The sequence below is a fragment of the Carlito syrichta genome, unplaced genomic scaffold (genome assembly GCF_000164805.1).
Source record: "Carlito syrichta isolate Samal-C Ts95f unplaced genomic scaffold, Tarsius_syrichta-2.0.1 Scaffold314111, whole genome shotgun sequence".
NCBI lineage: Eukaryota > Metazoa > Chordata > Mammalia > Primates > Tarsiidae > Carlito > Carlito syrichta.
The window spans coordinates 461,623-474,547 of record NW_007258207.1 but is presented as its reverse complement, the minus strand read 5'-3'; the positions used below and the strand labels follow the sequence as shown (position 1 = coordinate 474,547).

The 12,925-nt window shown below is 36.0% G+C and overlaps 1 protein-coding gene across 1 annotated transcript in view; it reads left to right on the top strand.

The window, feature by feature from the left end:
- Positions 1-5,960, top strand: part of ARL6IP6 (ADP ribosylation factor like GTPase 6 interacting protein 6) — a 41,314-nt gene extending 35,354 nt beyond the window's left edge. Inside the window, exon 4 of the mRNA XM_008071071.2 lies at positions 4,925-5,960. Coding sequence (XP_008069262.1) covers positions 4,925-5,018 — 94 coding nt within the window. The 3' untranslated portion in view covers positions 5,019-5,960. The remainder of the gene's footprint in view (positions 1-4,924) is intronic.
- Positions 5,961-12,925: the final 6,965 nt, after the last annotated feature.

Genomic DNA, 12,925 nt, shown 5'->3' with positions numbered 1-12,925 from the left:
TCCATATCTGCAAAAAAAGGGCAGTTAGAATTTTGAGACATTGCATTGAGCCTTTTGATCAATTTGGGAAGTATTGTCACCTTAACAATATTAAATTTCCCAATCCATGAGCACAAGATATCTATTTATGTAGACCTTCAGTCAGGTTTTATAGTTATCTTCATGTGAGTCTTACATGTTATTGTTAGTTGTAGTTCTAAGATTTTGTAATTTTTCTTTACTTTTATAAGGGATCTTTTAGCATACAATTTTTGAATTGGCTAATGCTAGTTTAATATATAGAAAAGTTGATGTTTTTAGTAATTTTATTTTTATATTCTCCCAATCACTATGCTAAACTCAAGTGGAGCTACTTAAAATTTTTAGGTATAGTTGTTAGCTGAAAAAATAACTTTATTTCTTTCTAGTGTTATAACTTCTTTCTTTTCTTATTGCATTAAAATCTCCAGACGTTGTGAAGCAATAACAGTGATAGTGTGCATCCTTGTCTTGTTTGCCTTTAATAGCAGTACCTCTCTTGTGTCATCATTAAATGTGATGTTTGCTGTTTGTATTGGTTCCTTTTAAAATGTAAAATGTACAACAAAATTAAAGGACCTACGATTTAGTATAAGACTATAGACTTACTATAAAACTTTGAGTCTATATCGTGAAAATGTGGCATTGGTTCAAAGACAGACAAATAGACCAGAAGCATAGAATAGAAAAATTCAAAAACAGGCCAACATATATATGGTTATGTGACTCAAAACAAAGATCCTGTAGCAATTCAATGAGGGAAAAAAGATGATCTTTCCAATAAATTGTACTGGAGCAATCGGATATTCATAAGGAATATAATAAGTCTTAGCCTGTACCTTACACAATACACCAAAAAAACATTAATTTGAGATGAATTATAAATCTAAATATCGAAAGAAGAGTCGTAAACTCTCTAAGAAATAGAATATCTTCATAACTATGGAGTAGTCAAAGATTTATTGAAAAGGCCACCAAAAAAACACTAACCATCTTTAAAAATTAATTAATTGGACTTCCTTAAAGTAAGAACTTGTGTTCATCAAAAGGTCTTAATGAGAGTGAAAAAACAAACCTTAAACATTTACAACACGTATTTCTGACAAAGGATTTGTATCTAGAATATATAAAGAACTTTATAAACCAACAATAAAATGAGCAAAAGACTTGAACAGGAACTGCAAAAAAAGAATATCTGAATGAATAAGTACATTCATCAGAAAAATAAATAGTAAAACCACAACTTACTTTACATACCACTAAAATGGTTAAAATTTAAAAGACTCATAATACCAAGTGTTGGTTATGATGTAAAGCAGCTTATATATTGCTGGTGAAAGTGTAAATTGGTACAACTATTTTAGGAAAATGTTTCATGCTTCCTACCAAAGCCAAGTTTATATCTGCCTTATAACTCAGCAGTTCCACTCCTAGAATCTGTCCAAGAGTAATGAGTTCAGATGCTCACCACCCACCAAAGACATGTTCACAGTGTCTCTATATATAGGAACCCCAAACTGGAATTAATTCAGATGCCCATCAGTAGTAGAATGGGCAAATAAATGTTGGTATATTTATACACTGCAATAAAAAACAGCAAACTAGTGCTACATACAACATGGAGGAACTCACCAACATAATATTGAGCGAAACAAGCCAAACAGAAAAATCCATACTGTATGATGCCATATAGATGTAATTTCAAAAGCAAGTGAAACCAGTCATGGTGACAGCTCTCAATATTGAAGTTACTTTAAGATTTGGAGGAGCTAAGTTAGATATTTACGGGGGAGCTTTTTTGGGGTCTGGAATTGTGCTCTATCTTAAATATGGTACACGAGGGTATACCATGGTAAAGATTCACTGATCAGCATGCAGATGTTAATGGTATGCTTTAATTTAGAAAGCAGAATGCATATATAGGTATAGATTAGATAAAATAGATACTATATTTAGTCACCATTTATTTAAAATGCTAAATTTATTGATTGAAGATAGTATTCTCATTATACGTGAGTTCGTTTAAACAAGTCTTCTAACAGATAAGTGAAGGATTTGACAAATGAGAACCATAATGCCTACAGTCTTTATTAACAGACTTTAGAAATCACAAATTAGAGCCACAAGAGAGAAACCTGCAGAGCTTATCTTCTGCCAAAAAGGAAAATCATGGTGAATATTTTGAAAGGAAACTTTAAAGCAAATGAGTCTTCAAAGATTTAAGTCCTTTGCCTAACAGTGACGTGTGACAATTGCTATGATGTTCACAGTAGGAATATGTGCACTTGAGATGGCAGAAGAACTAAGAACCCTTGCTCCAGAGCATTTTTTCATTGTCATTAAAATGTATTGCTTGCCTGCTTAGAAAGAGTCGCTGAATATTTGAGCATGTTCATCTCAGTAAAATTAATTTATACCAACATTGTAGTGACAGATTTAGCAAATTGAACTTTAGAAGTTTTTCTATTTCTGTGAGTTTGTGGAGATCACAGACTAGTCAAATAGAACTATTAACTCTGGAAACTCTGTACCATGATTAACTTCATTTGGTGAGTACAGTGATCCCTCAGTTTCTAGAGGGATTGGTTCCAAGACCCCACACAGGTATAAAAATCTGGGGATACTCAAGTCTCTTATATAAAATGACTTAATATTTGCATATAACCTAAACACATCCTCTTGTATACTTTAAAGCATCTCTAGATTATTTATTTATTTATTTTATTTATTTATTTTTTTGAGTTGGAGTCTCACTCTGTCGCCCAGACTGGAGTGCAGTGGCCGCTCCCGGCCACCGCAGCCTCGACCTGCTGGGCTCCAGCAATCCTTCCGCCACAGCCTTCCAAGTAGCTGGAATTACAGGCATGCGCTACCATTCCCGGCTGATTTTTTTATTTATTGTAGAGATGAGGTCTCACTGCCCAGGCGGGTCTCGAACCCACGGGCTCAGGCAATCCACTCACCTCAGCCTCCCAAAGGCATGGGATTACAGGCTGAGCCACCAAGACCGGCTCTCTAGATTATTTAGAATATCTAATACAATGTGAATACTACGTAAATAGTTGCTATACTCTATTGTTTAAGGAATGATAGTAAAAAAAGTCTGTACATGTTCTATACTGATGTAATTTTTTTCCCAAATGTATTCTATCTGTGGATGGTTAATTCCATGGATATGGAATCCACTCAGGGAAGACTCACTGTATTAATTTAAAAGTTTTTCGAATCTTCACAATTTTTTTTTTTACAATAAATACTAATACTTCTAGTTTAGTTTTATTATTAGGTTTCTGTTTACTAATCAATATATGTTTGAGGAATTTCTTTTTAAAGTGACAAAGTATACCTGTTTTACTATGTAGTGCATAATATAACTAGGTAAATTAACCCTTAATAGCCCAGCACATGAGAAGCATCTTTTTTTTTTGAGTTGGAGTCTCACTCTTGTTGCCCAGGCTGGAGTGCAGTGGCACAGCACGCTCACAGCCACCGCAACCTCAACCTGCTGGGCTTAGGTGATCCTTCTGCCCCAGCCTTCCAAGTAGCTGGAACTACAGATATCTGCCACCAAGCCCGGCTAGTTTTTGTGATTTATTGTAGAGAGGAGGTCTCACCAAGTTGCCTGGGCTGGTCTCGAACCCCCAGGCTCAGGCAATCCTCTCGCCTCAGTCTCCCAAAGTGCTGGGATTACTGGCTGAGCCACTGCGCCCAGCCATGAGAAGCATCTTAAACTAACCCTAGTTGGATGAGGACAAGTTGAGAGCAAATAGTATCTCCCATGGACCAGAACAGCATACCATCAGGATGCATCAGTATCTTATGTGGCTCAGATGAATGCAAAGGGGTTGTTCTTTGAAGAATGTACCTTCTTCACTCTCTGCCACAGATCTCGTGGATCTGGAGTTATTATTATGAGGTGATCTTCAGGTGTTAATTCAGAGCTAAGTACTCACCTGGCTTTGATCTCTACTTAGGAAAGAAGGAGAGGATATGAGTATGATGACCCTCTCAGTCATTATTGCTGTTGACTTTTATTTCTACCCATGTACCTTCCTATTTTTGTATTTGTATTGTTCCAGTGAGGAGAATATTCTGTTCTGCTTTCTGAAGAATACCTATTGGACACTACCTTCTTTTATTTTTAGTATGTCTCCTTCTTATTAGAAGCAAAGAGTATTATTGCAGTATAGTTAGTGGGAAGAATGTTAGGAAAGAAAAGGTAGTTAAGATTGTTACAATATAAAGGAAACAAATGTCAGGGAAAATCTGTACACATAAAAATTCTCAAGCTTGTCGGCACTCCTACTAATCATAAAACAAAAGAAGTGACTTAGGAACTAATTGAAAACCACCTCAATTAAGTTGATAGCGGAAATGTCTTTAAAAGACTTAGTCTGATCTTTCAGTCATATGGACATATGCTCAAAGAAGAAGAGTTCCTTCACATAACCCAGAATGACATAAACAGGACAAATACTTGAAATAATGTGTATTTTAAGTTAGATTGAGTAAGAACAAGAGAGTGGGAAACACACAACTGATTAATGAAATATCATGCTTGTAATATAGCAATATCTGTACTTTATAATTAAGTTATGGCTACTAACTGACAATGAAACACAGTAAGGAAGTATAGGGATGAAACTCAGCAACTTGCTCTGAGTAATGAAACTGAAACAACTATATTTATTAACCAGTACAGTTTTTGACAGAGAACTTAATAAGATCTGTCCATTTGTAATACTACAGATGTCCAATATTCTTTTTAAAATTGTGTATTAATATGTAAATATTTGGGAAATATATTCCAAGGTCATAAGTATTTTCAATGAACACTTTTGGTCTTTCTGTTGTACCTAATTACATTTTCTTTTTTTGATTTGTGTCTGTCTCTCTTTTTCTCTAGGAAACTGACTGGACATTCTTTCCACACGGGCTATAGCATGGCGATTTTGAATGGCATTGTAGCTGCTCTTACTGTAGCATGGTGCCTCATGTAAACTCACACTGGAGCAATATTGTTGACAAAACTTAATCATGATTGTTTTGTAATAACAGGAAATAACATCTTACGTAATTCAGAAGACAAGAAACCTGTTGTTCATTGTGTGGTTCAGATATGTGTCATTACCATCATTATGGAGGACCTTTTAAAGCATTATTCTAGAGTCTAGGCATTGGGAATAACTGATTATTAAGTTTTAAGTACTTTCTTAAAAGTATAAGATGTTTACCCCTTCTTTTTACTTATGTGTATGTAGTTCTTAAAGTTGTAGAAAACATATTCATGGAAGTCAAACTCAAAACTTGAAGACAGGACAATGCCTACCTTTCCATGTATGTACTGCATTTCTTGCTAAGGTAAACTGATATTACTGTTTAGATAGAAATATTTCCTATTTGTACATTAGGAAAGTAAATAATACTTACTGTTCCAACATTTTATAGAAACTACTTTTAAATTAAATCAATATGTAGTTTTCTATATACATATAATTAATAGAAGGTGCATTTATATTTTTAATGGGACATAGTTCCTTATGTGTGTGTGTTTTTTTTTTTTACATATTTTCCTACTACATATTGAATGTGTATGTTTTTAAAATTATGACTTCTAGACAACTGTATACATTATTTTTTTAGCTGGTGCAAACCTAATACCTGCCATTTTTGCTAAGTTTTTTGTCTTAAAAAAAAAAAGCAAAAAAGCACACTGACCTAAATTTAAAATCAAGTAAAGTTTATTTTTAACAAAAAGTTACTGTAAAAAAGGTAAATGACTTAAGTCATTAAGATATTGAGAAATTTGAAGCTGTTCACTATTTCTGTTTCCACAATTCCAAATATTTATATTGGTGTATATATTGTTCACTTATAGAACTTACATTATTTTGTTTTTAATAAATATTAACCTGAAATTTTTGTATGTAGAAATGCTTGAACTAGTTTGTTGTTGTTTTTTTTTTTTAAGAACTTTATTTTATTATAGAGTTGTGGGGTACAAGTCAGGATCAGGTACACAAGTAATCTATGTGTAGTTTGGGTCTTCAACTGGTCTTCCCTTTCCTAATTTGTTCTTAATCTCAAAAATTTAGTTAACAAACTAGAAAAGGTATTCTGATAGTGTGTATTATAAAATAAAACTATATATGCATATAGTTATATGTATACATATAATGTATATATACATTGTGTATATGTATATATATGGTGTATATAAAATAGTATATAATAGTTTTATAATTTTCCTATTTAAATATTCTTCTATAATAATGATTTATTTGTTTTCTTAGGAATTAAGTCTTAATTGTTTACCTATGTTATCAAATACTTTAAGTGTTTAGAAAGTCACCTCAGCTTTAGAAAGATGGACTGTTTACAAAACTGTCCTGGCTGTAGCAAACCTTATTTTAGGAAACCGTTGTGTAGTCAAACGACTTATTCAGGCTAAATGGGAAATGAATATGTGCTATGTATTCCCCTGTTATCTGCTGAATGTTTGTTACTAGGTAAACAAGGTTTCTTAAAGGCTAACTTTTTTTACTATTCAAAAATATTTGGTTTAAAATGACTAATGCTGCTTCAATTTAAATTATCCAAAGTGTTTAGAGGTGTGTCGGGGGGAGGGGTGTGTGTGTGTCTAAGTATTAATTCCATGGCTTAAGTTTTCCTAACAGTGGAGTGGTTTCAATTAATCTATTTTCACCTCCTGCCTTCCTTGCTGGCCCTCACCCCTTGACTTGCAAAGAAATGTACAAATAATAAAATCAGTTTCTTTCATCTCCAGCCCATCACATTCCCAACCCCCACCAATTTTAATAGCTCCACCAGGTTCTTTATGTTCAATGACTAAGAATGTTATTACAGTAGACTAGAGACATCTATATGTATATTAGTCATATGCCATAGATGTTTTGGTCATGACAGATTGCATATACCAAAGCAATGCTTTATTTTCACTCTGCCTTTTCTGTGTTTGTTATTTAGTACAGTAACATGCTATACAAGTTTGTAGTCTGGGAGCAATAGACTATACTATATAACCTAGGTGTGTAACAAGCTATACCATCTAGATTTGTGTAAGTATGCCTTATGATATTCAAGAATTGCCTAATAACACATTTCCCAGGGTGTATTTCTGACATTAAGTGACATATGACTGTATGTATCACAGGATATATTAATATAGATACATATAGCGATATATACATCTATAATACATTTTCTATAATCCTGTTTCTTTAGGACTGTCACTCTTTTTTGGGAAATCATGGTCTAAATATATATGTCATTCTTAAAGAGAGTGATAACCAAAGACAGCTACCTAACCCAAGCTGGGCTAATTCTAGGTTTTTTCCATTACTGCTGACTACAGTGATTGAAACAGAAATAGAGACATGACTCAAATCAGGTGAGTCTCTTCCTAGGATTTTCCAACTTGAAATTAAGGTATTATGAAGCTGGGAAGGGAAGACAGGTTCAGAAAATGCTGGCAGCCATAGTTCAGCAAAGTTCAGTGGAAAAGAATAAGGCTGCCATGGATATTGCTAATGGCATTCTTCTGGTCCCTGAAACCCAGTGACAATCCTACTATTCTTGAAATTTGGTTGCATGAGCTAATACATTTTTCTCTTCTGAACTTTGCTGTTCACATTGGCTTTTATCATCTGCAGCAAAATGAGTCAAGACGAGCTTACCTAGCAGCTGGGATCCACCTCTATTATGAAACTGACTCATGATCTTATCTCTTTATGTGTAGCTTACAACATTCCATTCAGTTATTTGGGAAGGATACACAGGTTATAGTGTGCCTGTGGCTAATGATTAGTGTTAGTGACTTCAGAAAAGTTTTAGGATAAACTAAATAGTTATTAATCTTCTTGCTGTTTGTTCAAGAATTTAATATGTCCCCCAATTCAATTCTACCTTGCTTATTCTTAAGTGTTATCAGAATATTACTAAAGTTATCAAGGATAATGAATCTTTAGTTTTATAAGATAATGAGTTTTAACTACAATACTGCTACTTAATAGCTTAGTGTTTCTCAATTTTCTTATCTGCTAAATGCAAAGATTATTACTTAGCAAAATATTTAAACTACAGTGAAAACGTCAGAATTTGGACCTTGGTAAAGCACTGTAAAAGTAATTTATAACTTCAAATACGTTTATCAAGATAGATGCTAGATTGAAAAGTAATGAACTAAGAATGCAAATCAAAAGTTACAAAAAGCAGCAGACCTCAGGCAAAGTAGTAATATCCAAGATATACCAGGAACTCAACTGAATATGTAAAACAATAAAAAGTGGACAAAGGACATGAATAGTCACTTATCAAAAGAAGACACACAAGTGCCCAGCAAATGTGAAAAATGTTCAACATCACTAATCAACAGAAAAATGCAAATCAGAACCACAATGATATGACATCTTACACCAGGCAGAATAACTATTAGCAAAAAGTCAAAGAACAACAAATATTGGTGTGGAAATGGGAAAAGGGGGCACTTATACACTGTTGTTGGGATTGTAAACTACTTCAGTCTCTGAAAACAGCATGGAGATTTCTCAAAGGACTAAGAAGTACCATTCAACCCATCAATCCCATTACTGGGTATCCTCCCAAAGCAAAAAAAATCATATAAAAATATAAAAGATACCTGTACTCATGTTCACTACAGCACCAATGATTCACGATAGCAAAATCAAGGAACCAACCTAAGTGACCATCAGTGATTGACTGGAGATAGAAAATGTGTACATATCATGTGTATAGGAATACCATGCGGTCTTAAAAAAAGAATGAAATCATGTCCTTTGCAGCAACATGGGTGGAGCTGGAGAACATCATCCTAAGTGAACTAAGAAATAGAAAACCAAACACCGCATGTTCTCACTTATATGTGGGAGCTAAATGGCCACAAAGATAGAAATAATAGACTTTGGACAATAGAAGGGAGGAGGCAGAGAGGGAGATTAGGGCACAAATTTCACTATATGGGTCACCTGAAGCCCAGTTCCCACCAGTATTCATGTCCATGTAACAGACATATACTTGTACCCCCTAATTCTAAAATAATAAAAAGCAGAGCAACCATTCTGCCTGTCCACAAAAAAGAAACACGAGATGGGAAAGATAAGGATCCAAGCAATGGAGAATAATACCAAAATATAGGGCCAATATCCATTACCAAATGTGGCCTCTTTGAAAAGATGATAGACTTCTGGTAAGCCAGATTAAAAAATATTTTCTGTATTTGTCCATTTGCCTATTTCTATCCATTTTCTTGATTATGTCAGGTTCCTATATTGCGAACAACAGAAACCATCTAAGGAAAGAAGAATTTGTTGAAAGAATATCTCGTGGCTCTCAGAATTGGTGGGCAGGAACCTAGAAAGTGTCAGAGAATTGAGGAAGTAAGGGCAATGTTTGGTAGTGGGAGTAGCCTGGTCAGGCTAATGAAAACGAATCCTTGCAGAGTGCCCCGTTGGCCAAGATTAGACCATGTGCTTACTCCTTTTGGCTTCTCTAATAGAAGGCAGCATCTGAAATTATTTTGGGATGGCTGAGTGGATATCAGGCAACCAATAAAAGCAAAAAATCACAGTAGTTTACTCTTGGCTGATCAGTTTTCACACACAAACCCTTTCCCAAACTTCTTAACAACGTAGGCGTTATTTATTACATACAGTGCTAAAACTGGGACCTTCAAATTATGCTATTCTGGTTTTGCCACATTCTCTTTTTGATATTTTGTGAGTTACACTAAATAGTTGTGCTTTGTTGTTGCTGTTTTGGTTTTGGTTTTGAGTTGTCTCTGTTGCCCAGGCTGGAGTGCACTGGCATAATCTCAGCCACTACAACGTCGACCTGCTGGGCTCAGTCATTGCTTCCACCCTAGCCTTCCAAGTAGCTGGAACTACAGGCACTTGCCACCACGTCTGGCTAATTTTTTGATTTATTGTAGAGATAAGGTCTCACGAAATTGTCCAGATTGGTCTCATATCCTGGGACTCAGGCAGTCCTCTCACCTATGCCTCCCAAAGTTCTGGGATTACAGGTAAGAGCCACCACACCCAGCTTAAATAGTTATTTTAATATTTATAAGACATAGGATAGAGATGGGAAATTTGTTAAAATATATGTTGTATATGAGAGCAAGAAAATACAGATACAAGTTACTGTTTTGTTTTAAGCACTTGGTCATGAGACCTCTTTTCTATTTTATTTTGGTTTGGCTACTACCTTGGCTAATTTGGTTTCATCCCTGATATAGTAACCAAAGCTTTATTTCTGACACATCTAAGCTCTTGTTGGTTCTTTTTTTGGCCACTGTGTATAGTAGTACAAGAACAGAGAATCCTATTTTCCTTCTGTATCCCTTGCTCTCATTGTGTGGCAGCATCTGTATCATAAAACACCCCAATTCACATAGTGACCCTCTTTTTGCCCGATAATCAACGACATAAAGAATCAAAAATTCCTTAGCTGGGCATGGTAGTGCACAACTGTAATCCCAGCTACCTGGGAGGCTGAGGTGGGAGGATTGCTTGAACACAGGGAAGTCTGAGGGTGTGGTGAGCCATGATTGTGCCACTGCACTTCAGCCTGGGTGATGGAGTGAAACCCCCATCTCTAAATTTAAAAAAAACAAACCCTAAAAACAGTTCAGAGGCAGAGGAACAGAAAGCAAAGCAAAATCTATGAGTGAGCCACTGGGTGTAGTAGAGATATCTGGCAAACGCCAACCTCTTGGTTCTTGAACTCATGTAATAAAAGCATGAGAGAAACATTAAAATTCAACTGTTGGATAAAAACATGTTGTATCCAAAAATAGCCCATATTTAAAGTGTTATCTCAGCTGGCTTCATAAGTAAATCTTCAGTGAATTATTCAGTGTTTGGAAATAGCAGCTGATAAAATGCATGCTAAGAGAGGTCAACAAAATAAGCATTTGAGCATGCTGTCTTACCTTTTCTTCTGGATAGTAACTTCCTTAGCCAGAACAATGTAGAAATCCATGATAATACATAAAGTATTCAGTAAACCCATAAATAGTGGTGCTGCCAGAGACAAGGAAAGCAATTCTTGTCTGCCAATGAGGACAAAACTACTAACGTGCTACCTCTTCCAATGTAATTAATTGGCTATCAGATTGCTGGCTTATCCCCCAAAGTATACCATAAGGAGGGCTCTTGGCAAAGAGAGACAACAAGATGGGGAAGACAGGAAAGATGGCAGGGAGGGGTTGGGACGGCATGGAGAAAAAGGCCTCTGAATGCAGTTCCATCTGAAGACTCCGCCCTGTCCTCCTGGCACTTAATGCTCCCATTAAGCATTGACCTTACAAAGAGATACTGACATCTACAGTATAGGTTATCCTGTCTGATTATTTTGACCTTTTCCACAGCGAGGGCTTTCTTGTGAGCATTCACACAGCTTAGAAATATCACATTCTGGATCCATTTTAACAGACCCATCTATATATCCCTTCCCAATCCTTAAGTTGGCACCAGTTCTTTGTCAAGCCTCTAGCAATCCAGCCAAACTAGTAGTTCGCCCTTCACAAATATGCATAGCCTTTATTTCATACTGTATTTCTTCTAGCCAAGGAGACAACAGGATGAATTGTTCACAGCAGCTGATAGAAAGCACAATAAGAGAGAAGGCAGCAGAAATAAGCATTGAACACATTGTCTTACCTCTTCTGGGTAGTAAGTTCCTTAGAAGGTGTTGCCACCACCCATGAACAGGGGTTTATTGCCCTCATTGCTACCTAATTTTTTGGCTATTAGTAACATATTACATAGAACCATCTATAAGTTGGACTTGAGTTATTTTTCCAGCATCTTGATTATCCATACCAAACTCATGATGCCAGTTTGTAGGCTGAGTGAAGAGACTCAGCATGATAGCAAAAAGCAGTGTAGTAATGTGATCACACAATTTACTTATGTCTTCAGGACTGACTCAGGACATTTCTTATGGATCATAGAATTCAAAGGATGCGTCTATGTCAATGTTTCTCAACTAAGGGCAATTTGTCCTCCCGGAGCAAAATTTAACAATTTAACCAAATATTTAACAATATGTGGTGACATCTTTGAATGTCACTATTGGGGGATGCTATTGGCGACTAGTTGACAGGCCAGGAATGCTGCTAAACATTCTGCAGTGCACAGGGTAGCTCCCCACAAGAAAGAATATTTCAGTCCACAATGGTAATAATGCCAACATTGAGAAACCCTGGTCTATGTTCATGACTAGGTGAGTCAGATAACATCTGGTTCAAGGAACCAGTCACAGTGGCTCATGCCTGTAATCCTAGGACTTTGAGAGACGGAGGCAGGAGGATTGCTTGAAGCCAGAAGTTTAAGACCACCCTGAGCAACAAAGTGAGACCCCGTCTCTACAAAAAATAGAAAAAGTAGCCAGGTGTGGTGGTATGTGCCTGCAGTCTCAGTTATTTGGGAAGCTGAGGCGAAAAGATAGCTTGAGCTCAGGAGTTTGAGGCTATGGTGACCCGTGATCCTGCCACTGCACAGTGAAACCCTATCTCGAAAACATCTGGTTCAGTTTGGATAGCTGGGGTTGCATGGTTTACCTAGAATTCCAAGATCTGGTGTTTGTATTCTAAAAGATCCCAATAGAAAGAGCTGTTTCTCAAAAGGAAAGAGTTATATGCTTACAAGGACTTGTTCCTATGGACTTCTGCCTGGCAAGGTCTGCCAAAGACACTGATTTTTAACTACTGTGGCCTTTATTAAAGTTCCTCACATAATCTTGCTTCTGGCCAAATAATTCTATTCACCAAAAATAAAACATCTTCTTTTTTTTTTTTTTTGAGTTGGAGTCTCAGTCGCCCAGGCTGGAGTGCAGTGTTCACTCCCAGCCACCACAGCCTCGA